Source organism: Rhipicephalus microplus, unplaced genomic scaffold (assembly GCF_043290135.1).
Source record: "Rhipicephalus microplus isolate Deutch F79 unplaced genomic scaffold, USDA_Rmic scaffold_14, whole genome shotgun sequence".
NCBI lineage: Eukaryota > Metazoa > Arthropoda > Arachnida > Ixodida > Ixodidae > Rhipicephalus > Rhipicephalus microplus.
This window is the reverse complement of record NW_027464587.1, coordinates 27,391,512-27,417,595: the sequence shown is the minus strand read 5'-3', so window position 1 is coordinate 27,417,595 and position 26,084 is coordinate 27,391,512. Positions and strand designations below refer to the sequence as shown.

The 26,084-nt window shown below is 45.0% G+C and overlaps 2 protein-coding genes and 1 long non-coding RNA gene across 3 annotated transcripts in view; 1 reads left to right on the top strand and 2 right to left on the bottom strand.

The window, feature by feature from the left end:
- Positions 1 to 17,141, bottom strand: part of LOC119180980 (uncharacterized) — a 78,940-nt gene extending 61,799 nt beyond the window's left edge. Inside the window, exon 1 of the mRNA XM_037432133.2 lies at positions 16,759 to 17,141. Coding sequence (XP_037288030.2) covers positions 16,759 to 17,017 — 259 coding nt within the window. The 5' untranslated portion in view covers positions 17,018 to 17,141. The remainder of the gene's footprint in view (positions 1 to 16,758) is intronic.
- LOC142784520 (uncharacterized) lies at positions 590 to 12,594 on the bottom strand. The gene is made up of 2 exons (XR_012888663.1): positions 3,015 to 12,594; positions 590 to 2,936 (listed from the first exon to the last, which is right to left on the bottom strand). It is a non-coding gene; the product is annotated as an uncharacterized LOC142784520 (long non-coding RNA).
- Positions 17,142 to 17,276: 135 nt separating the features above from the next.
- The window catches only part of LOC119180983 (zinc finger protein 367), a 50,089-nt gene continuing 41,281 nt past the window's right edge, over positions 17,277 to 26,084 (top strand). The window contains exons 1-2 of the mRNA XM_037432136.2: positions 17,277 to 17,771; positions 23,453 to 23,572. Of these exons, the coding sequence (XP_037288033.2) occupies positions 17,453 to 17,771; positions 23,453 to 23,572 (439 nt within the window). The 5' untranslated portion in view covers positions 17,277 to 17,452. The remainder of the gene's footprint in view (positions 17,772 to 23,452; positions 23,573 to 26,084) is intronic.

Below are 26,084 nucleotides of genomic sequence, written 5' to 3'. Positions count from 1 at the left end.
CCTAGCTACAGCGTTTTTTCCGGCTGTTACGTTGTCTTCCATCGGTCCCGATATAGCTCTCATAGAATATCGTGTGTTGTGAACCCCGCTGTTATGTTGAAACTGTGAGAACGTTCCTGCATGATGTGTCGCAACCTAGTCAGTCGAACCACCCTGGGCACAGTCATTTTGATTTAATGTTTGGCAGTCTTGGCCTGGCTTGGCTATGGAACAGGCTGCAAGAAGCCACAGGTGAGTTGAAGAGGCCGCCCCTAGATGGCCATTTGTGAAAAGTGCTACCACCATCATCCCTGTACTTACAAAGGAAGTTTCCCTACCTGCCAACAGAGAACTTTGCAAAACCCCCGAGCGGGGGGGGGGGGGGGGGAGGGGGAGGGGCACCAAAATTTTTTTATTTGTGCCTGCGATGGAATGGATTTTATTTACACATAGTGTTGCCCTGTCGGCCGTTACAAGGTGGGTCAAAAGTAGTACTATGCAAAACATACATTTCATAATAAATAACGAAAGGCACTTCAAAGAATAAAGAAAAAATACATTGGTAACAATAAAACAACAGAAACCAATAAATGAAACAAACGTTGGCATACACAAGAAAATAGTTCGTTTATAGGTTGACAAAATTTTGCTACAACATGCACACGAAGTCTACCAGCAGTGGTGCAAACCATAACCGAGCACTATGTACAAGGATACACAACTGCACATGAGAAGAATGTTCCATACATACATGACACAAAAATATAGACAGAATGGTTAAGAATAATTTCAGAGGCATCCAAGATAGAACATGAGTACAAGCGTATAATTCCTTAATTTCGTGTAAGGTAATTCTGGAATTCATCTGCACTGGCGCTTTCTCGTGTTTGTGGCGGCAATTCATTTTATTCTGTTATGGTTCTTGGGAAAAGAGAAAACACATAGCTGTTCATGTACATTTGAAGTGCTTCGAAGGTACCCTCCTTCCCTCTCCACAGTACTCTACCTTCTCATGCTGTCAAGTGCTGGTAACTATTAACGTCAAATTTGATTTTAGTGAGATAGTAAAAAACTTTAGCCTTGCTATGCACCTGTGTTCAGCAAGCATGGGCAAGTTGAGCGAATTGAGCATTTCGGAGACAGAATCTGCACGAGAATATTTTGATAGGATGAAGCTTGCGGCTCGACGTTGAACTCTTTCCAGTCTCTCAATTAAACCAGACTGATAAGGGTCCCAGACCATGCTGGCATACTCCAGCCTGGGACGTACATAGGTCAAATAAGCAGCTTGCTTAACTGACTGAGACAATGCTGTTTTCTTCGCAAGAACCAGTTTTTTTCCGCAGTTTCACCTACTGTTGCGACATGATAGGACCAGCATAAATTCTTAGAAATGTTTACGCCTAAGTATTTCAGCACATCAATCGTAGAAGTACCGATGAATTCACGGCGTAATTGAAGTCAAGGACATGATTAACTTTATTAGTTCTGTGCAATAGTAGTTTTATTCTCACTTATTTTCATTTTCTATTTGTCACACCATTTTCCTACAGCCCTCAGAGCATCACTGAGTAATTGTTGTTCTTCCGGGCTACTAATTTCTTTGTACAAAAGACAATCATCAGCGAAAAGTCGCACAGTGATTCTTTCGTCTATTTCAGAGGCAATATCATTATATAAACTAAAAATAGCACCGGGACTAACATAGAACCCTGTGGAACACAAGTCGCACAGTGATTCGTCTATTTCAGAGGCAATATTTGTTTATTAATACTGTAACCCTCACTTGAGGGTCATTACAGGGAGGAATATAAACACAAAACAAAAACAATACACAATGACAAAACAGACATTACGTTTCATGTTGCCGGTAGTACAATTCTAGCGAACACTCAAACGCTTTGACATTTGCGCTAGTCTATTCCACACTTCTATACTATACGGAAAAAAAGAATTTTTAAAGCCATCCAGACGCGCCCAAAAAGGCCTTATTGGGTGACTATGGTTCAACCGAGCTCCTCGTTTGGGTGCAGATTGTATGTATGTGTCTTTATTTTCATTTCGCCTCTTATAATTTGAAACAGGAGTTTTAACCTTTGCTTTTCCCGGCGCACTTGCATGGGTTCTAGCGCACATGATTTTAACAAATTTGTGACGGATTCTGTCCTCCGGTACCGCGAGCAAATGAAGCGCACTGCTAGCCTTTGAATTTTTTCTATTTTATCTCTCAGTGACTGCTGATGACTCCATACAGAAGACGCATACTCCAAAATAGGGCGAACAAATGTCTTATATGAAAGTAATTTGACATCTCTAGGGGCATGTTCGAGTTTTTTTCTCAAGTAAAACAACTTCCTGTAGAGCTTTGAACACACCTCCTCAACACGAGTGTGCCACCCCAAATCGCTGGTAATAGTCACCCCCAGGTATTTAAAGCTGTGTGTTCTGGTCAGAAGGCTATTTCCGATTTTATAATCATACACAAGTACGGATTTTTTCTTGGTTATATGGGTGAACGTAGTCTTTGAAAAGTTAATTTCCATCCCCCACTGGGCGCACCATTTATGCAAGGCTTGCAGACAGCGATTAATTTTGATTTGGTCGTTTGCGTTAGGTACAGGAGCGTAAATTAAACAATCGTCTGCAAAAAGTTTGATTTCAACCGGGCTTTCGACAACTGCGGAAATATCATTTATAAAAATTAAAAACAACAAAGGACCCAGCACTGACCCCTGTGGGACACCAGACAGTACTTCCAATGAACTAGATGAGCAATCATCATCTACATGTACTTTTTGTTGACGGTTCTCCAAATACGCGGCTATCCAATTTAGTATATCTGAGCTAAGTCCTAGTTGCTGAAGCTTAAAAATTGATTTGTTATGAGGAACTTTATCAAAATATCATTATATAAACTAAAAATAGCACCGGGACTAACATAGAACCCTGTGAAACACCTGATGAGGAACTTTATCAAAATATCATTATATAAACTAAAAATAGCACCGGGACTAACATAGAACCCTGTGAAACACCTGACGTCACGTTCAACGGTTTTGATTTAACATGTTCTGCCCTGAAGGTACGCAGATATCTATTTCACTATTTTCACATTTAGTCCCATAACTCTTACCTTCACGAGCAATTCTGCATGTAGCACTCTATCGAATGCTTTCGACAGATCAAGACATATCGCATCTGTTTCTTTTCGTCTGAGTTCAAGACAGTCATTATTTACCTGTTTCAAGAAGCTGTGTTGTGGAATGGCGCTGTCTGAATCCATGTTGGTTGGGCAAAAATTTGTTGGCATTTTCCAAGCACACGTAGATTGACTTGGATACAACGTGCTTCAGGAGCTTGCAGCAACGCAGGTCAGCGATATTGGACGATAGTTTTCAATTACCTGCTTATCACCAGATTTATGCACAGGTATAACTTTAGCCTTAAGCAAGTCATCAGGGATTCGGCATTCTGTGAGTGACGTTAAGTAATGAGCAACCCGTTCCGCGTACCTGTGGAGAAATTTGCGATGTCATCAGGGCCTACAGATTTTTTTTTTATGTTCATATTCAGTAGCAGGGCTACAATTCCCTCGCATGAAACTTCAACATTTGGCATTCTTTCCGAGTGAGACAATGGAGACAAAGTGAATTCCTCATTAGACTGATGGGAGTTGTGACTGAAAGAATTCGTAAGAAGCAATCTTTGCAGGGTCAGTAAACAGAATGTTATCCACTATAATGAGTGACTCGTCATTCTTTTTTGACCTGTGACGCCAAAATTTATTAGGAAACGTCATGAACTCTGTCAATGTTTCCTTGTAATATCTGTTTTTGGCTTGAGTAATCATAGAGCGCAGTTGCGCTCTATGATTTTCGCGTGATCTTTAGTTACTTTCTGTATCTGGCGGCTAATTCGGCATTTCGGTTGGATTATTTCCCTGTTTATCCAGAGGTTCCGTTAAGCTTTTGTTCTTTTCCTAAGTGGTACAAAATTTTTTATACAATGGAAAACAGCGCCCTTAAATGATTCCCGTATGGCATTGATGTCAACTTGAGAATCAAAACTATCTAGAGCAAATGACAAGTCAATTATACTTCCGTTGTCAGCCTTATAAAAGTTTGGAACATTCGTAATGGCCTCCTTCTGTGTTGACATTCTTTCGTTATAAGTTATTTGGACGAAGACTACTTCGTTATCTGAGATACCCTTATCAACTGTCACTTTGAACAGCTCAAAACACCTGTCAAGGAATACAAGATCCAAAATAATGCATTTTCCCTGGACTTGCGAGTGCTTTGGCGAACAACTTGAGCAAGGTCATGGGTGAATGCAATGTCAAGGAGTAAATGCAGCGTGCCTGTTTCGGACACTGCTTTACACATTTCCCAGTTTATTGCAGGTAAATTGGAGTCGCCGGTAAGTAGGTAGTAGTCGGCAGTTGCGCTTTTTGTGTGCTTCTAGGTAGCTCTCCATCGACTCTATGAATGAGAGAGGCGAGTTTGGCGGTCGGTAAACTGTTTAGAAGACAAGGACTGCTGACGTTCCAATTTGCATTTCACACCATACGCTTTCGTGTCCTGCGATACTGTTCTGTGTTGCCCTTAGCTGCAAGCACATTAATGTTTTATTGCTGTTAGTCAAACCGACGTGTTATATTATTTTCCCTCAAAATAAAAAAAACATCACGAAAAACTAGAGAGAGGAGGGTCAGAAACGCAAATATATCGGTGTTACGATCTCATAATGGCTTAAAGTGCCCGAACATACGAGGGTAGCATTTCCCACTAAGGTGAGGGTCTCATAGGGTGAGCGAAGCTCCCGAAGTTCTGAACACACGAGGGTAGCATTTCCCAATAAGGTGAGGGTCTCATAGGGTGAGCGAAGCTCCCGAAGTTTCGAGTCATCAAAATAACTAGCAAAAAAATCAACTCGCATATGTCTTCAAACGTGAACGAAGCTGTCTGCTGCAAGAGCGTGGGTCGAAGCTTTGGCTCTGCTCGCTACAAGATTTTTTGGACAAAAACGCCAAAACAGTTCCATTCTTTTTTACATCTTTAACAGCTTTAATCCTATTGCTGAGTCAACCACCTGCTCTCAAAAGTAATAGATCGCTATCACATCACTATGACCACGGTTTTGTGCGTGGTAATTGCAGCAAATGGTAGTTAAGTTTTCAATCCACGTTCTTTCAAAAATAACCTATCTTATGCTATCCATAGTCGCAACTGCTGCAGTTTTGTCCAGAGACTTTACAGAAAGCAGCGTTACTTTGAGCGTTGGCCGCAGGCACACTATCGGAGTTCTGTCAGTAAAGTCGTCGCCACACCGGATCGTGTCAAACAACCCCGGTTTCGTCCACAGCTGTTGTGGAACGCGCTGTAGAACACAGTGCGTGCGCTTGTCGCACACGTACTTCCAAAGCTTCGAGCACGCTGCTCTCCATGGTTTCTTTCGGTTACTAAAGTTCATATCACACGCCACGATCAGAAAGTGTTCAGAACATTCGAATTCCGGTTTAATGGACACATTAATTTGGACGGGGAATTTTTAAAATTCTTATCTGCCAGTTTCACATCACCAAGACTCTACGTTACTGTGTAATTTTAAATAGACGCCTCTTAAATTTGTTCATAATAAAAATGCGGTGGGCCCGCAAAAACCCTGGGAAGTGCTGACCTTCATTTTAGTCAGTGCGGTCAGATCTCACAAACTTATTTTAATATCCGGGAGATTTTCATGGCAACTGTACAATGGAAAGAAACAGTCGAAATCCGGGAGTCTCCTGGACAATGCGAGAGACTTGGCAGTCTTGACACTAATACTTGACATCAATACAGAACTTGACACCAATACATATTGTTCTTTCCTGATGGCGGAATATAGCACGTGGCCTCCGCAATTATATAATACGGTAATGCACCTTAGCTAATCAATGAGGCCACGCTATTTTACTAATTTTATGTGTTTTTTTATCGAAAATGAAACATTTTTCATAAAATTTTAGGCAAGATTCGTAAAATCGTAAGGCGGTCAAAATTCAAAACATTGCGACGTCCGCACGAAACTTCCCCCGTAAGCGCTGAAGGCTGCTTTAAAAGACGTTGTGAGACGCGACTCACACCCAAGCACGACGCAAGTCATCGGTATACCTTTTTTTTTTTTCATGTTGCTTGACTGAGAACACCACATGCACCAGTGAAAACCCAGCAGAAACTGCGGTAGGCAGAGCGTCCTTTGCCTATCAAGACAGCGCCCCTGCATTTTCCTGACTAAGTGCTGGAATTGGTCTATAGGTGGCACGCCGTGCAATCCAAGATGGCTGTGAGAGGTATATTACCCCTGAACTCGCATGATAGGACACACGGACGTATCCCCCATGCCACATTCACCTGATAAACTCTTGATCACCGAATGAATGTATATCGGAACAAAGTACTTTCCCAAACAATATAACTGCTAAATGTTCACTACCTCATTTTCGCCGCAGTGTGAAGGCTGGTGGTGTCGGCTGATTGTGCATCATGCCTTGCGTAATCCTGGTTGTGTTATAGAACACTGCGCAGAATTGACAGATGAACTGAACAGCACTCAGAGGTAATTGGTACAGAGCCTGCCTGACTAATTTCCTGAAGTCGTAGAACGTTAGCAAATTAGTGCACCATCATGGCTACACAAGGCTAAATGTTTAACAGAGCGATGGTTTGCAAACATATTATGCCGTTGAAGAAGCAACTACTGTTGCTTCTTAAACGAAACACAAGCGAAACACAACTTCTCATTAAGTAGCCATGCTCAGACTAACCACGCGCAATTCACTGTATTCTGACGTTGCAGGTTCCATCAGCATAAGATCTACAGACATATGCCTCTAACAACGTCGAAATAGAAAAAATTCGTGTCACAGGAACATAGTTCGGAAGGCATCGGTGAAGTGGAGTAGAAGTTGGCAGAGAGGTGTAGATTTTACATTTCGTTGCTCCAATTATTTAGCTCTGCTAGTTGAGCTTCAGCGTGTTGACTGCATGCGGCACTCCATTAAATCAACTGTAATAGGGCTACATGCAATGCACAAGCAAAACAATGCCTTAATCATGACCTCACTGAAGCATATAAATTAAATACAATCAAGGTATCTTACAAGCAAGAAAAAACATTAATGCATGAGGGGACGCAAAGTGCAACTCGCTCCTCATGAGTTAGCAGCTTATCGTTTGTCACTGTCACACAGTGCGTGACAGCGAGTAAAAAACATCTAGTATTTAGCATCCAGAAACATCGCCACGACTGCTCCGCCAAACAACTCCGATAACACCAAAACTGCATCACTCATCACCAATTATCTAGGCGGGGAGTACATTTCACTCTAGAACCCACCCACAAGCGGCTTGCTTGCAGTGTGCTACCATCCATCAACAAAGGCACAAAAACAAGTGGCGCAGCATTGGCCATGTTTTTGAGAACAAACCACGAGCTTGCGCAACTTTTTGCAAACAATAAATGTTATGGCATTCATGCACTACAAAAGCAGTGACGAATGCTACACGAACTTAAAACGAGAATTTCAGCTGCAAAGGTCAGACCATAACCTTGAACAACATGGCTACAGAAAATCTCGTGAAGCTGATACGAGTTGCCACATTTTTCATTTCACGTCTCGCAAGAACGAATCAGATTTATCGTCTCACAAACCGTCCGTTGAATTCACTGATGCACAAAACATGCAACGTAGTTAGTGTTCGCTTCTTGCTAACACTAACACTGAAGCTAGCACAGCCCGACAAGGGAGCATCTGCTTACTGATCATGCTTGGCAGCTCAATAGGGGATTGCCCTACCTGTGTATGAAAACAGTGATAGAAACAAGCTACTGTTTGAAGCACGTGCGGGAGCGGTTCGCACGCTCACGTGCTGCAGCTCCTTCAATCTAAACATCCCCCCAGACCGTAAGCAGAGCAGAACAGGAGACAGTAGAGCACATGGTGTTACAATGTCAAAACCTCTCACCCTACCCACCAGAGGCAACTGCACTACATCAGGCGCAAAGGTGCCTTGATGCCCGCGCTCCCCCGCTTAGGGTGGAGCCACTCTTTGACGAAGCAGTTGCTGCCACGAACGGTCCTCGGGGAGCTCCAACGCCATTTTCTTGCTTTCCGCTCACGCAGACTTTTCCGCTCGACACGAAAAGCACCATCCTTCACGCCGTCTTTGCGCAGAATGCCTGGGTGCTGCATTCTGCAATGCAGTAACAGCGCTAGAAATGGCTGAAGAATGTTTTCCTTTCCCAGGGACCCAAAAAGACGATTCCTATGGACCACTAAAATCAAGCGGGACAAGTGGCAGCCGACGAACCATACATGTATATGAAATGTGGGTACCCGATTCATAGCAGTGTCAAATCCATATGCCAGCGTGTCTGCAAATGGATATGCATATGGAGACGCAGACTTGATATTTTATATGTTCAGATTGATGGTAACATAGCCTCTTACAGCGGGACCAACATATGGAACCTCCGGTGCATTTACAGCTCCCCCCCCCCCCTTTTTTTTTTCACTTCATAGAATGAACTAAGGCACAGGCTTGAAAAATACGATCAATCTTTTTGAACCACGAAGGCTGTAGTTATCCGAGGTGCATGGCACTTATTTTAACGAAATTGTTCACTACCTATCTTTGCGCCTACATATCAATGTGAGAAGCGAATCTGAGAGCTCAAAAGATGTGAAGCACTATCCTTGTGTTTCGCAGTATTGTTTATAAAGGTATTTTTACGTTATGTTGTGCAGAAAAATTATGCTATTTTGACAGTTATTCTAGCTTATCTTACCTGTAACGAAAGTAGGTGAAATAATTTAGGAGCATTGCACGTGCCGTATTCGTGCAGTTTGTTTCGATTTCATTGATTTGTTGTACTTTGTTCCTATTGCTCGAAGAAACAAATCACGTATATTAACGTCAATTTTCCATACAGGCTCACTTTGAAATATGCCGCTTTGAACTAAAACGGGCAGATGGATGGAAGAAGCTGAAGCCAAATGCTGAACCAATGCTTTTCCCATTCAAAAGTAGGCACTTTCCACCGCGTGCAGTGTCTAATTCAGTATGAGGGCTCACCTTCATTACCAAAGTAATGGCGGGTGCTCGAAAACACAAAATTTATATATATATATATTTATATAATATATATACACACACACACAAAAAAACTAACATTTTCATAGCACTCCTACTGAGACCAGAGCCTTACAAAATACTGATAGTTATGCCACCTCCATGATATGATATATTTTACCATTATGAACTACGATGCATAGAGAGAGCTTAAGGTCGCACCTGCCCTATCCGAGGTTCATGTAAGCTGCGGTCACTTCACAAAAATGAAGGTTGGAGTAGCTCTCAAATTTTTCAGAGATGCCACAACAGCTGTTAGATTTCTGGTAAACGAAGGGACGCTTGACCCAGCTGCCGAAACGACCGCATGGTTCATGGACTTGGTGTCGAAGTGGTATGCTTTGATGTCGTCACGCCATCCCACTTTAGCTCTAAGCCACCGAAATATTGACAAGTCTGTTCTGAACACCCTGTGCCTTGATTGATTTGTGGCGTTTAACGTCCCAAAACCACCATTTGATTATGAGAGACGCCGTAGTGGAGGGCTCCGGAAATTTCGACCACCTGGGTGCACCCAAATATGAGTACACGGGCCTACAACATTTCCGCCTCCATCAGAAATGCAGCCGCCACTGCCGGGATTTGATCTCGCGACCTGCGGGTCAGCAGCCGAGTACCTTAGCCACTAGACCACCATGGCGGGGCACACCCTGCGCCTTGCAGCAGAGACAATCAAAGGAATGAAGATGGGCACCACAGCTAAGTGGAAACCATCCCAAGCCCGGCTTCTCATTTTCACGACAGTTGTTCTTCGCCTTCAAGAAGTCTTTCTGGACAATGAAGGCTATGAGTTTCTTTTATAACGGGCAGGTTACTTCCAAGACTGCCTCGAAAATCTGTTTTCTGTTGTGTGCCTAATGAAGCCAGTGCCAGCAGCATATGATTTGAACTGGGCTCTGATGCTTGTGAGCGTGAGCCAATTTCTACATACATCGGGGACAACAAGCTATGAGCTTGATGATCGACTACCTCGTCGAACTCCTTTCTCAAGCCAAGAAGCAACACTCAGAAAATTCGTATAAAGAAATAAACGACTCCGAGATTTTGTTCATTGAGGAGCTGACAGCAACGGAATGCTGAATTTTGTACTATCTTGCAGGTTACATCCTGAAAAGCGTTTTGAAGTGCGTATCCTGTTCACAGTGCAAGGGTGCCCTCCTTGGTGCAGCCAAAAATGAATACGCTTCTTTGACAGTTCCCAAGGTATATGTGAGCGATGGACGAAACTTGATTTATCCGAGCAGGGAAGTGATCCGCACTCTGAACTATGAGGAGCACTTTATGGGCATTATTGCGTGGTGTACAAACAATGTACACACGAAGTCGCCACTACACTCTCTGAAAGAAAACCTTGCGAAGGTAGACCGGCCATGCCCAAGTACTTGCGCAGAACATAAGGAATAGACAAGATGCTGGTAGCCACCTACACAAGACTGAGGCTACGCATACATTTACGTCAGAAACCCCCCACACATGCCGGAGATCACGAAGCAAAACTTGAGCTGGTGTTAGTCTACCTTAACAGCAAGACATTTTGTTTCCCTATACACATACGCAAGAAAAAAAAACTCGACGTAATCAAGCTCACAGTTCCTAATTATCTTTTCCGTAACATATTTTACGTAACGGTATTAAATGATTGTACTCCATCACGTGTTTTTGTTTTGATTACCTAGTGCATGACAGTTTGCCACCATGTAATCGTGTAGGCGGCACGTAATAGTGACAATGGTAGTAAGGATCCGGGCATTTGTACTTATATACACAGCAGCTACCTACTTTAGCATATTTCTCTTACTTTCCACACCAGTTACCTAATTTAGCATATTTGTCTTACTTTCCACTATGTCCATATGTGAGCGCGACGAGAGAAAACTCGCAGTGACAGTTCAACTACGAAGACGGGCAGTTGCCCGCCGATGTCAACTCTTATTACAGAAAGAATCTCTCTATACCTTCGCTAATCCTCTCGAACTAGCAGACACGTCATTGAATGTTCACTCTCGCTTATCTACTCTGGCAAAAGATGATTATCGAAGCTAAAGCAGAATGCAAGCGCCTACTGCAAGCAGGAGTCACCGCTATCGAGGCGCTCCCCGCCATAGAGTTTCTTCATATACACTAGAGGGAACTCTGGCGCTAGTGTCTATGAGAGCTGCAGCGCACGGCGCTTTAGCGAGCATGGGAATGATGGGTAGTACACATATTTGTACTTCTGGCCTGCTTCTGGCTCCGTGTGTGTTCGCGTGGCTTAGAGCCGTTTTTTTCACCAAACATAAATTAGGTAATATTCACCCTTGGCGCTTTCGCAACCTTATTCTTTTAGGCTTACCTTTTCGAATCAAGTCACGAAGTTCAAAAGGTTTCGTTCATTCTTTCAAAACAAAACTAACCTGCAATAAACAAAGCCGCAATAGGATTCGCCGCCGGCAAGTACGAAGACTTGGCAAATGTGTGTACTACCCATCATTCCTATGGTCGCTGAACGATCGCAGCGCCAGAGTCCCCTCTAGTTAATTTGAGAAAACTCTATGCTGCGCAACCGGCAGATGCAAGAACATGGCGGTCGCGCTAGCAGACGACGCGGTTGTCCTCACCCTAGAAGGGTGCTCGCATCGAGGCACCCTATTAGGCGCTGGCCCTGATTAACAGGTATGCAAAGGCGGTTTCCACCACAAAGACAAGGTTCCAACAGTGGCGCCAAAAGTGAACTCTACTTAGTGCTATTGTTTTTCTTTTTTACATACCTAGGCTGGAACACAACGTATGTGTTCACCCGTTTTAAAAGGCAAAGCCACAAATCATCATAATTGCAAATAAAGAAAGCAATAGGGAGGTTAACCCCCGTATTCATAAAGCTAACTTAACCTTATCCTTATGACTTAAGTCACCCTTAGCCATAAGTCCTCCCTTAATGCATTTCAAAAACCCACCTTGTACTTATCGCGGAATTTTCTTCGTACTCAAGTAAGGCCCTATTAAGATAGCCTATGATCTACCTTAAGGCGGGGGACGACAACTTTGCGTATTCCGTTTATTATGTGGACCGCAAAAAGAAATACTGAACAGCACAGCATACGCGTACAGTTGCGGCGAGTCTTAACTATTGACGGAACCTGGTTAAGACCTACGTCAAGCAGGAATTTTTGTGCCACTCCCGCTTCACAAAAAGTGCTGCGAAGAGTCTGTTTGCTGTGCTGTTTCTGCCAGAAAATATCCATCCATGGTCGTGGGCTCATTCTGCCCCGTCTCATGCAGCTGCTGATTGTAGTATGAAACTTTTATGGAGTTGGCACGTTTTTCAACTTGGGAGCAATGGCCTTGTCAGCGTCTCGTAGCCGACTGTGTCATGAATATACAGTCGAGCGGATTCCCGCTATGCTTGCAAAAACACCTTCATACCTGCCAAGTTCAAGTGAATCCCGGAGATTTATGCGGGGGGGGGGGGGGTGCACTGAATTATTTGCTATTTTTTTTGACACACAAAAAAACTTCAAGACATACACACAAACAAAAAACATCGCAAAAAACAAGGGGGCGTGGGGGGTCTCAATCGCAAGTGCTAACATCAGTGTTGCAGTCTTATGGTGGCTTGGAGTGGCCATACAGACGAGGGTAGGGTTTCCCACTAAGGTAAAAGTCAAAAGATGAACACAACTAAGAGATTCTATTTCCATCAAAACAACTCGCGCATGTCTTCCTGGGACACACGTGAACAGACGGGACCGCGCAGCTGGCTGCCGCAATAGCGTGGGTCAAAGCTTTGCTCACTACTAGATTCTTTTTACAGGAATGCCAAAATGTATCTGGCTCCCTTTATTTATTACAACAGCAATAGGTGACCAGTGAAAGAGCGAGAGATTGTGGGATACACTGTGTGCTGCCGGCTACCGGTCCGAGAAGAGTGACGACGGCAAACGACTCTGCCGCAAGCCTCCGATTATTAGAGATTCGCGCGGCGGTCGCCCATTTATATTTGTCCTGATAAACCATGGTCTGTTGTTCAGTCGTTGGCTGCTCCTACTCGAGCTTGAAAAGCAAACGCATGTCTCGATTTCTATGAAATGAAGAAACAAAAATGAGGTGGGCCGCGGCTGTGAAGAAAGCTACAGCGACAGGTAGCCTTTGGGTACTGAACGTTGAAGTCAGTGTGTGTGAAGACCATTTTATCGCAGGTAAGTGTGTATTCCGCACTAATAAGCTTACGCGTGAATTCAATCTTACGAATGAATATGTCGGGAATATTATATCGAAAAATAAATTGTCGCGCAGGCGCGCCACAAGATTTGGGAACGTGCGGGCGAAATATAAGAGATGAGCACCGGCCATTGCACCTATATATATATATATATATATATATATATATATATATATATATATATATATATATGACAAAAAACATAACTTCACCCAAGAGTAAGTTTACACGAAGTGCTGGACGAGTCCATTTGAATTTATCTTGGTCAAACTGTTCGCCAGGACGGCACACAAAGCAAGAAGTGCGGTAAAGAAGCGCAGGGTTTCAATTATCTGGCTCCGTTTATGTCTCACTGTTTTGTTTATGTTCCGCCGCACCGTGCAGCTTGACCAAGATCAGTGTTCAAATGAGCATATGACTAAGAAATGCATTTTATAGAGAGTTGAAGGCTACAACAAAAAAAAAGATGTCTCAACGCGCTCAATACTTCATGCCAATCGACGGATGATGTTGGCTGAAGCAGCGATCCCGAAATGAACTCTTAGCACACTGCTACAGTCATCCCTATCTCCTGAGATCTTTAAAATGCTGATCTTTATCTGCAGTAAGGTATCTTACAATGAAAACTGTCTCCTGGAGTCTCCCGGCCAATCCGGGAGTCTCCCGGCCAATCCGAGAGACTTGGCAAGTATGCACTTTCTCCCGTACCGGTAAAACTTCTCGTGGTGTGAACACGAGTAGTTTGGTCAGCCGTTCACGGATGCACAGTGAGTCGGCTGTTGAATTCTATACCGTGCTGCTTCCACGCTTTTCATTTTCTCTGAAGGCACACGGCGTCCGTCCTGGTACTTGTTCACAAAATCTGTGAGGATGTAGTCACTTTGTTGGTTCCACATTTTTCGTTTTCTCTGAAGGCACACGGCGTCCGTCCTGGTACTTGTTCACAAAATCTGTGAGGATGTAGTCACTTTGTTGGTTCCACAATAAATGCAACTTCGTAAAGAAGCTGTAAAACAGCTGGAACTATCAAAGAAATCTGGCGATAGTTCAAAAAAAGTGAAAGAAAACAGCGAACACAACACCACCGAGCACAGCAAGAACATACAAGACGTCGAAGTAACAAAAGTGACCCGCGTCGACAGTAGTTGCAGAAAAGTGGCCAGACGAAAAACGTGTATTTTGCCAAAAGCTGCCGGTGTCTAAACAAACTCTGCTACTGTTTGTTTGGTTGCTTCTGTACATACTGTTGTTGGCTTCTTCCAGTAAAGCTAATTTATTGCTGCTCGAGGTAATGATTTTATAGCGAAAATTTACCTACTCTCGCACCCAGGGGCTATACTTAAGGGCACCTTTCATAACGCGCCCTTATGACAGAATAAAAGGGAGGTTTCTGAAACGCACTTTGTACTCATCTTATACTTTTCTCTTCCATCTTACCGCCATAAGTTAAGGTCGATTCATGAATACGGCGGTTAGAATAGTGCACAGCAAGCCCTTGCGATGCGGTGGCTGCCACTGCGCATGCGGTAACGCGAGCCGCTGTTCACACTTGCGGCTCGCCCCCAGAAATTCCGAAATGGCATGCTGCCCGCAAAGCGCAGTGAGTAGCTTCTGTGCATTTGGGTTTGCGAGCGGGGGGGGCACTAAAGCCTCTAGACTTTTCCCGAGGGGGAGCAAACAAAAAAAAAAACCTCGTATGGCGTCCGCAAGTAAAGCAACGCCTGCAAACATATTAGGGAGGTTCAGAATAACATTCGCAGGCATTGCTTTAGGTGCGGGTGCCATACGAGTTTTAGAATAGCGTTTGCTCCCCCCCCCCCCCCTAAGGAAAGCATAAGGACTTTCGCCCAGACTACAAACCCAAATGCACAGAAGCTACACAAAGCACTTTGCGGGCCGCAATCGCTGCACTCTATTTACGCCGTTCGAGCTTGCGGGCTCGAACGGCAGCTCGCGTGACGACGCTTTTCACACCGCAAGGGCTTGCTGTGCACTGTTTGGGGAGTTATAGAATAGCGCACCGCGAGCGCTTGCGGTCGCTTCCACTGCGCATGCGTCGTACGCGAGCCGTCGTTCGTGGCCCGCGCGCAGAAAGTCCGAAATAGCGTGCGGCGATTGCGGCCCGCGAAGTGCTGGTGTCGAGGCTATGTGTAGTTCGCGGGACAGGTAAACTCCCTAGGAGGGGCAAACGTCATTCTGAAGTTCAGAAGGGTTGCTGTTCGGGCTAGTTGGTCATCCATGAACGTGGCGTGTATTAGCGCAGTACATAAAAAAAAGACGACACAGACGTAGAGATAGGTAGCTATCTCCACGTCTGCGCTAATACACGCTACGGTCATTTCTGAAACTCATATGGTGTCCGCTATGCCCGCAAACGTTATTCTAAAACTCCCTATTAGTCATACTGAGCCCGATAGTACGCAAGGGGTAGCGCACCTGCAGCTGGCCTCAAATTACGTAAACGCACGACAGCGAATGGACATCCCGCATTGAAAGAACGATCGACCCCGTGCAAAGTGCACTGCCAATGAGAAGCGGCCAGGAGAAAGCGCTGTGGCCGCGTGCACAACGCTGTCGTCTGCTAATAAGCTTACATGCCGCATGAAAGATGACGGCCACCACGTGGTGGTCGGGACATTTTCCGTTATTACAAGGCAGCGCGAGCTATGCGTATCAAACTTCCAAGGCTAACGACAAGACCATTACGCGGAGCAAACCAAGCCCTTCGATCAGTGAAGGCCTAGTGGGAGGCCTAACCTCACAACAGGACGGCTACAGTGTGCTGAACGAGAGCACGGTCTGCACAGCCAGTAAATAAACCCGGCGATTGATCTTGCTGCCCGTCGCCAAGAGGACACTGATCGAGCACGTGGTCCGAGGCATCTACCGACGACACCGGCGTCAAGGAAAGACAACCCGCCATGCTGGCTCGCTTCGAGAACGTCACGTGCCGCGTCTCACCGAACAGCTCGGTCGTTAAAGAACAACAAAACCTAGAGCAGCTGCGCAGCAACCTCAGGTTGCGCGTGAATTATAACCAGTCGGTACTAATGACGGGGTCCCATTACTGTGCCATGACAATTCAAATAATCAAAGCCGAGACGACAGTGCACAGGACGGCGCCCACGGCTCACCTAATCGCGCACCGGCAAGCGTGATTGCGCTCACCCAGTTTTGATGCGCCTATACACATTGCCATGTTTGGCAGGCAAGTTTCGGCAGCGTGGTTACACCAACAATCGCGTGCTGCGTCGCTACATCGACGCGAAATAACGAAAAGTGGAGTCGATGAAGCAAGCGGCCCGTGCACACCGCGGCATACTCGATGGAGCGCGCGGCGCACGTTTCTCGGCTGCTTAGGCCTACGGTGCGCGAGAAATGACGCACTAGGCAGGGCCCAACACTCACCGTCCCTAGGTGCGATGGTTCTCTCCTGGCTTTTGCTAACCGGTGCTTCCTTGATTTGTTTCTTGCCGGCCGCGTTGACGGCCGCTTTGACGCCCTTCACGGGTGCGGGGCCTTTGCTCTTGTCCTTCGCCGTGGTTTTCTCGGCCTTCCGCCTCTCCTTTTCTTCTTCTTGTTGCCGCAGCAGTTCTGTCGGGTCTTCCTCATCATCGTAGAAGAGTTCATACCTGTTCTTAACGCCGATGCCGTACGAACTCTCCATGGTCAGATAGGCCACTCCAATCGGAGGATGCCTTTGGATTAGAAATCTGACCAATTTTACTGCTCTTCCCGCGAATTCATGCAAAATGGCCGAGGTAAACGAACCGCGATGCACGCCGGGAAGACAAGTTTTCTCCTCGCCTTTTCTGGAAACCACATTTTTCTGCACCCAATTACTTTCACATGAACACCTATTTGAAGAATGAAAACTAAGTTTTTGCACTAAGTTGCTACTTAAATTTTACAAAAGAATAATTTTGTGGTTACCAACAGTTAAAAATGTATTTGCCGCATCGCATTTTTTATAGCTGCGTTTACGCGCCAAGTGGTTTATTCTGGCGCGAAATTTGCGGGAATTTGCGCGGGTAAACGTCGATTCCGTGCGCTACCGTCAGCTGTGAGTGCCGACGGTGTGCTGAGCGCCTTCGCAATACAAATGTCGTCGTCGCCGTGCAGCCCGCCGATCAGAGACCAGGCGTACTACCCGTGGCACTGGCATGAAGTCGCCGAAGCGGTCGACCTGAAGAGCCCGCGCGCCGGCAGCACAGGCTCGGCGGTGGTCACCGGGTGCCGTCCTTCGTCGCCGCAGAGCAGCCCGGCGCACGACGGCCAGCGTCGCGGTCGCCCTAGGCTGGATACCATCACGTCGCTGATCCGCGAAGGCTCTTCGTCCCCCAGCAACATCAAGTGTAAGGTGTGCAACCGCGTTTTTCCACGCGACAAGTCCCTCCAGGCTCACATGCGGACGCACACTGGTGAGTCCTCTGTCGCACAGTTTACGTTTTTTCTTCATGGCGGAAAGAAGTCCGCACTTCGGTTGGTTTTTTAACTGGAGGGCCGCGTCGAGACAGTGGCGCTCGCTTTGTTTTCGCCATGAATAACAGCGTCGCTGTTTATGTTGATGTTACGCAGCCTCACTATGTGTTCTCGGTGGACTTTCTTTGATGCACGTTCTTGCACACTTCTGAATAGTGGGCTATTGGGACCACTCGATCAATCTGCTAGTAACAGCCGTCGTAACGCGCGCTGTGGTAGTTTTAGACTCGCATTTTGAAATTGAGTTGGTAATATCAGTGGGAGTGGGCGAAAAAAAGCACACAACACTTTTCCTTGTACTGAGTGTGGCGTCATCTTTGTGTTGTTTTTTTTTTTTGCGCATTCGTGCTGAAGTGGTACTTGACGTTCAATTGATCGACAGCCGCGTTCCTTCTCGTTATAAGAACGAAGTTTGTGGTTTTGGGAGCACTGCTACAGGAGGGCAAGTGCTGCTTTAGGACGTCCCTGCCGATGCCCATGGTAATGACTAGAGGTTGGGTTTTTAGGCACTAAAAAACTGGGTTTAGGTGCCAAAATTGGACGGACAAACACTGTTTTAGGCGTCTAAAATCGTAAATATAAACTTTGACTAAATTCAAGTTTTCTAAGAAATAGTGTGGGATTTGTGTCTATGACAGGAACGCAAATAGAAATGTTTTAGTTTATACGCAAATAGAAATGTTTTAGTTTATGATGGTACAACAGCGATGTGGTTTAGCATAGCCATGCATTTTTTTCTAGTCCAGCATGGTGACTAAAGTTTCCATCATCAAATAAACATTTTCCTCAGTCTGTTCCTTTTCGGCATGACTGGGAAAGGCAACACAGGGGCGAATAATCAGAGTACCAAAAGGCCAGAAGGGTCTTTTTGCTTTATATTAACTTGATCTAATCGTGCAGGGTCAACTTCTTTTTTGTCTGCGGACACCTTAAAGGGCTATCACCAGGTTTAAGAATTTAGAGTAGGTATTAAGGAATACACGCACTGGGGTGCAAGTGCCGCAATTGCACCTCCTTGCCGACACCCATGGTAATGACGTATGGAGAGTACCTTGCATGTGCTGTGCCGTGATGGCAGATATAGAATGTGCTCTGGAAGGTACTTGAGCTTCCTTGTCATGAGCGTGATCATCATGACCATATGCGTTCTCAGGGTTTTACCTTGGAGGGTTCAAGGTAAATCGTATTTTTCTCTGTGCATGTAATTTTAGCTGTCTTGGCATGACACTTTCCTCACAATGCAGTTTTTAATGTGCAGTATTTCTTTGAAGTGCTCGAATTGCGAACATATGCACTTCGAGCATGTCTATCTATTGATCATGTAACCATCTGCCTATGTACGCCCGAGTGATGTAGTTGTCTTCTGCTGAACCTGGTATTAACCAAAGTTGCCGAATGAGTACGTGAGTGTATGACAAAATCGAGTGGCAGGCCACGAAATGTATGTAATATTCTTGTCCGTACATTGTAAAATCATTTCCCTCAGTCATGTGTGGCCCATACCCGAATAGCACAGGCATATTATAGAAAGCTAGATATGTGTGCCGCACGCAGGTTTGAAGAATAGCATTAGATGCCTGTTTCTCGAACAATTTCAATTGATGCAAAGTTTGAAAATTACGTATGCATCCGGAGTAACCCATCGCAATGCCCTGCCAATGGTTGAAGATTCTGCGGAAAGGGATTTTAGTAGTGATGTAAGGGCATCGTAGTTGTGGTGTTGGCTAACCGCTTTTATAGCAATGCAATAAACATTACACATCCCCTTCTTTGACTTAAGCGTTGCATGCATTGCAAGTACCATAAGATGCAGTTCATTTGATGAAACTTGCGTATGTGCTTTAGTGTGGGTAGCATTGTGAGATGAGATCGTGTGCTAGCCTTCAGGTGCCAGTGAACTCCACGTCCCTCGTGAGCCCTCCATTAGATAAACTACTTAATTAACTGAAAGGCATATATATGCATCTCATAACACTATGCTCAAAGCACAATATTTGGTGTCGCATGAACTCAATTCCTGCATTGTGGGAGGGCCACCAAAATTTTGCACACGGGAATTTTGAACATCTGGTGTTCTTTGAAGGGGCACTGACACAAAATTTCGCGGCCGAAATAGCCTGTGGGGTCGATTCCCAAGAACATTCCTATATCATCTGCAAAGTATCAACAGCGAATATAGCTGGGAAAGTATTTTAAAAGAGTTTCGAAGTTTGCGTGAGCTCTCGACTCCAACGCGCCTCCATTGACACCATCGAAGGGGACCCTGAGGCGACTTCGTACTTTCCCATGTCACTGCGCTACAGTCAAGAAAACAAGTTATCTTGACGCCATAGCCACCTTTTTTTTTTTGCCGCATTTCTTTTTGCAGTTTATACTTTTTGACGGCTGGTTGCGAGTGCGTGGCTGTGGCACACGCTTAAAAAGGTCTGTGTTTGGCAACACTGCAGTAGCATTTCCTATTTGAAAGTAGTTCATGATGCGTACCGTGTAGGCTTGTGCGAATAGTGAATTTTTGGTTCGAAGCGAATAGTGATTTCGAATCGAATTCGAATGGTATGTATGACATAGAAAAAAAGGAAATATTTATGATGACAAAACTAACCTGCACAATATTTTTTTTAAATTGAAACAGGGTCTCTATGCAAATGCCATTTATTTTTTCGTTCAAAGGAAGTCAAAGCAACCTTGAGTAGTAGTTTCGGTAGGATGTGAGTGATAACCTGTGATTTACTTAATGTTTTAAAATTTATTATACTAGGATTATATAAGCTTAATAAAATGAAGAATTCATTTGAGGGTAACATGTTCCTTTAAAGGGGCCCTGCAACACTTTTTCAAGTAGCCATGGAGCCAGTAAACATGTTTGTTGCCTTAAATTACTGCAGCAAAGTTTCTAGAATCAGTCCAGTATAAGCAGAGTTCTAAAAATTTGCGCACTCTGCAATTGCATTCTCTCTTCTCGTCTTGACGAAGTAGCTGGAAGCTAAGCAGGGAGGAATGGCACGGCGAAAGAATTAAAATACTCCACACGCACCTCATGACCTTGGGCACCTCTTTTTTTTCTTCTAATACACGGCTTTTCAGTGCGATCGCACACGTACTCGTCGACAAGCGCACCATGCTCAAATCAGCCAATGCCTGTGACCAGAGCCATATATTTCTTCTAGGTTGTGACAAGTGATTGTTGAGCTTGCAGTGTCACTTTGTGAGGAAAAAAAGCAGTTTTAAGCTTTGAAATTTTTTTGCGAATTACAGGCCATGTACTGCGCTACAATATTTGCCTCGCGTGTTTTCGGTAGCCTCGACTACCGATCGGCAGAATTTTCTGACCATGTTCAGTTATTGTTGCAAGGCCCCTTTAATTTGAAGGAAGGCTTCACGGAAAAAGCGAATGTTCTTTAAGTAGATGTTTTCACTGTTTAGCACTTCTACATTGCAGTAAAACCACCTTTACAAGCGGTGACCTGCGAATTATTATACATTTATTTGTTCATTGCGAATACTTCGAAAATATCAATAATTTGAATTAGAATCAAAGCGAATTCGAATATTGAACTATTTGTTTGAATATTCGAATATTCGCACAAGCCTAGTACCATGCCGAAGTGTGTCATAGTTCTGTGTAACGACGTTGTCAAGATCTGCACACGCTAGGAGGCCACAGTTGCACCCATTTTTTTTAGCTCTCTCAAACCAAAACTGAAGCTGATCGATAATGAGGGGCCTGTAGTTAATTACTTGTCGCATGGTGCAGCAAACGATGTGTCGTGTCATGACCCACAGGCCATCAGTAAGATATTGCAGCAGAAAACGAGAGGCCAAAGTTTTTGTGTCAGTACCCCTTTAACCTGTACCGACATTGCACAGCACAGGGGCCTGCGGCAGTTCGGCTATATCGAAATGCGGTCGTTGTTGTCGGGATGGAACTAAGGGCAGTGCTAGGGGTGGCAGGGCTGGTGCCTTCTCCAAATTTTGCCTCCCCTCCCTCCCCCGCTCCGGTAAACTAATCTTGGTGCTGCCCCTGGATTAAACCTGCGTCCTTCGAGTCGGCGGCCGAGTACCGTAACTGCTGCGTACACAGAAAGCACCACGCAGCGACAAGTATCTTTATGACGAGCCCACTTAGTGAGCTCATATGATTAAAAACTAAAGGCGTGGGGTTGAAAAAAAACGGGAAATTGCCATGGGCATCGGCAGGATTTTACCTTCGAGGGGCAACACTGTGTCATCATGGCGAGAGAGGGCGGGCTCTGGTGTGGCTGGAGGGGGGGGGGGGGGGCTTGTGTAGGGCAAATGCAGCTTTTGCACCCCCCTGCCAACACCCATGGTAATGACTAATAGGGAGTACCTTGCACGTGCTGTGCCGTGATGGCAGAAATAGAATTTGTCGTGTGGAATGCGTTTGTTCTTCAGCAGCAAAGAACTTTGCCCCTAAAAGAAAACCAAAGAGAAGCTAAGAAGGCTACACAGCTCCACACTTCAAGGTTATAAGTGAATTAGTTTACCAAGTATGGCACCATATGATTCATGGCCTATCCCCCAGAGTGGGTTACGCCAAGATCTTGAGATACCAATCGGTCAACCTACAGTCTTGGCACCCCTTTAGTGAAAAGCTGCTGTTTTTTTTATATATCTTTAGATGTTAAGCAGCCTATAGTGGAGTTCAATTCGATGTGTTTACTGCGCATGCCCAACAGCTGGCCCAAGCACTGCCAGAACGTGCACAAGCGCATTCTGGCCTTTGTAAGGGGCTAGATAAGACCTCATGGCCTCTCTCCTTTACAAACTCTCAGCAATCGCGTGACGGCGTCGGGGAACGAGATGCTGCGGACGTGCAATGAACCCACGTGCTTCAACAAGAGTTCAGTGCGAGGAACAGCAGCAGAAACTACAGTGAATTCGCGATGTGCTCCACTTGCAAGGACACTATAACATCAGGCAAGGTGCCCTTGATGAACAAATCTTCAGTTGATCCATGCACTTCGCATGCAACTCATGGCTCCCTTTAGTGGGAGATAGTGTAATCTTTGGGGGCGAAGCTCATCTTAGTCTAACCTTGTCGCTGGTCACGCGCAATGGAGAAAAGAGGCAAAAAGAAAACAAGGCAAAAGTAATGAATGACCATTTCTCATCTTATTCTTTAGGTGGTGTTACTCTGCCGCTACTCTCCGATCGGCTGCTGTGCACGCTTTGCCTCAGTGCACTAAGAACGAGTGTCTCTCTCAGTCTCCTGGATAGTCGCTGTACATGGCAGATCGTCGGTAGGGCGTGGACAAAGCAGAGCGATGGGCCGGTTAAAGATGCTTGCGCTCGGCTTCTTTGGCTCGCGTCTCGGCAGTGTTACCCGCGCGTCGTCTGCATTCTTAAACGCGATCGGACACATTGACGCATGCACGGACGGATGAAGACGCTTCACCCCACTCATCATCACTCAATCCGTCGATATGTTGTGATTTTTTTTGTTGTTTCATTTGCTTGTACACTGTACACGCTCCTTAGCCTGTTCTATCGAGAACATTCAAAACACTTTTGTTGTAGCAAATGTACCAAGCTAGTACACCAGAACATGCCTGCCAAGTCATTTGATTCTTTCCATTGCTTTCTGACATTTTAATCTCAGGTGAGAAGCCATATGTATGTGACTTTCCGGGCTGCAAGCGAGCATTTGCCCAGAGTGGCCAACTGAAGACTCACCAGCGTTTGCACACGGGTGAAAAGCCATTCATCTGCTCCGAACCAGGTGAGCTTCATTGGGTGCTTCAATGGTGAGCTTCTAACACGTCTGAATCGGGATGCTTCAATCAAACCAGTTGTGATATTCACACTTGCCCACAGACAAATTTGTGAAACTGATATGGCAGCTCGGAGTCATAGAAAATGTGCATTCTTCCTTGATTGGTCCAGTTTTCGGTGTCACTGCACAAGTTGCTGCGCCATGTGCCTTTTGCATGTTCAGAGATGCGGGTGCATCATATTGTAGCAGTAAGCACATGAGCAGACGCACGGTTGGAAATATGCGAGTGGCCCATGCCAACGTGTGGCCGACTTATCTGCACACCGCGAGAGGGAAATATGGACAAGAGTGAGTCACTGTTACATTCCTGCTTTCGCGGCCAACTGGCAGAATTAGGCACTGAGTAAAATTTCATCTTGAAAACAGCGTATAAATGCGAGGACGTAGAGAGAGACAATTGGACAGGCTAACTTGCAACTAAAAAGTTTATTAGAAAGAGGGCTTACAAAAAGATGCCACATGCTCACCGATGCCATTTAACTCCTTAGTTACCACGTCTAATAAAATCGACCACCGGTGCTTGATGCTTTAAATAATTGATTTTCGCATGATAGTTTATTTTCTCATGCATTTAGCACTTTCTTGTAGTTAGCCCAGTTGCAGAACTTTCAGAATCAGTTTGAATTTGGCCATTTGTGCAAACTAATGTGCATGTGTTGAGAAAATGGGTTTGGCGGACAAATTTAAAAGAAATGTGTGCTGCTCGTGATTATGCTTTAGTAACGTAGAAGTTCGGTAATTAAAAAGACCTTTGCAAGTCAAATATCAATTCGTGGCGTCAGCTTTGCAATCTGACAGTGCTGAGTGGTTATAACTGCCTGAAATACATGTCAGCTATTCACTAGAAAGCTGTTGTTCAAACTTGGGGAAGATTTATGTAACAAAACATTATTGGCTAAAGACCACCACATGTATAATGTGTGGAAGTGGCCTTTCAGCCATTTTCCAGCAGCTTTGGTTTCCCTTGTATTTTTGAATCGGACACAGGGCCGCATACACTGTCGGTAGTCCCTGCTATGGCATTGTTGTGATACGCGCATTGGTGCGCAACTGTACCACGAGAAATAAGCTTTACTCGAAACTATCTTGCAAGTGCTCCCTTTTTTTTTTTTTACTGAAATAGAAAATAAACGAAGGAGTTTTTTGTCACCGTTACTTGGCGACGGCTACCCCTTTCCACTTAATTGGTACAAATAAAAATATGGAAAAAACAATGCATATATACATATATACAGTCCCACATGGGTGAGAGCAAAAGTTCTCCTATATGGGCAGAACAAACACGTAGACCACACGCTCACTTTTTACTTTTGTCCGCTCAGTATTCGTCACAAATCTTTGTTTCTTCGAAGAACTGTTGCAGCACCTTCATTGCTTTGCCATTTGTTTTGGATGGCCATGGACCTAGTATTTTATTCAACCCGAATGGTCGCTCAGGATCTAACCTATGCCGTTCTTGTTCTAGTCTCCTTCGGTGTGTGTCGTGTTTCGGACAGTCGAGCAAAACGTGACAGATATCCTCGTCGTCGTGGCCACATGAACATGCTGACGATGTTGCACGATGAATACGAAGTAGGAAGTGCTTTGTGTAAGCAGTTCCGAGTCGTAGGCGTTGAATGAGTGTGTCGATACGTCTTGGGAGGTCACGGTCTGATTGGCATTCAAGATTAGGATCAACAGAATATAGGATGGATTCCTTTGTTTTGTCTGTGAACCAGGTAGACAGGCATAATTCAGGTTTTGTTGTTCTTAAAATTCTATTTACATGATATTGAGATACCGGAATGAGGCACGTTTGCGTAGAATTATGAGCGGTTTTCGCCAACTCATCCGCCATTTCATTTCATTTTTCAGTGACTGGGAACCCACTGAAATGCCACTTGATGATTCCACTTTGTAGCTTCTGAGAGATCTTTTAGTATAGCGTATATTATACACACATCAATGTGTCTGAAGTGGCACTTTCCACACATGCCAGTGCTGCCAGAGTGTCTGTAATTACCACCCATATTCTTGGTGTCGTTGACAGTTTAATAAAGCTTATGGCTAGCGAAATCGCTACGAGCTCCGACGTTGTTGAAGAAGACAGGGGGCCCAACCGACATGCATATTCTTCGTGCAATTCCGGAATTATGAATGCTGATGTCGCTGTCTCTTTGGTGACGGAGCTGTCAGTGTACACGTGAGGGTATCCTTGGTACCTGTCAAACAGATGATGTGATTCTAACTTCCGAGCGGCAACGGTTGGCACTTCATGTTTGCTGCGAAGTACTTCTATTGATGTTTCAATAGTTGGTAGCTCAAGCAGCCATGGGGGGTAGTTTTGGTCCGGTGGCCAATGTGTTGACACAGGAAGCCGGGAAATGTACTGTTGGCACAAATACTGTACTTCCGCTCCAGCATGGTTCGCGATGTTGGATATGAGCGGATGGGAAGGGTGTAGCGTGACTAGACGAAA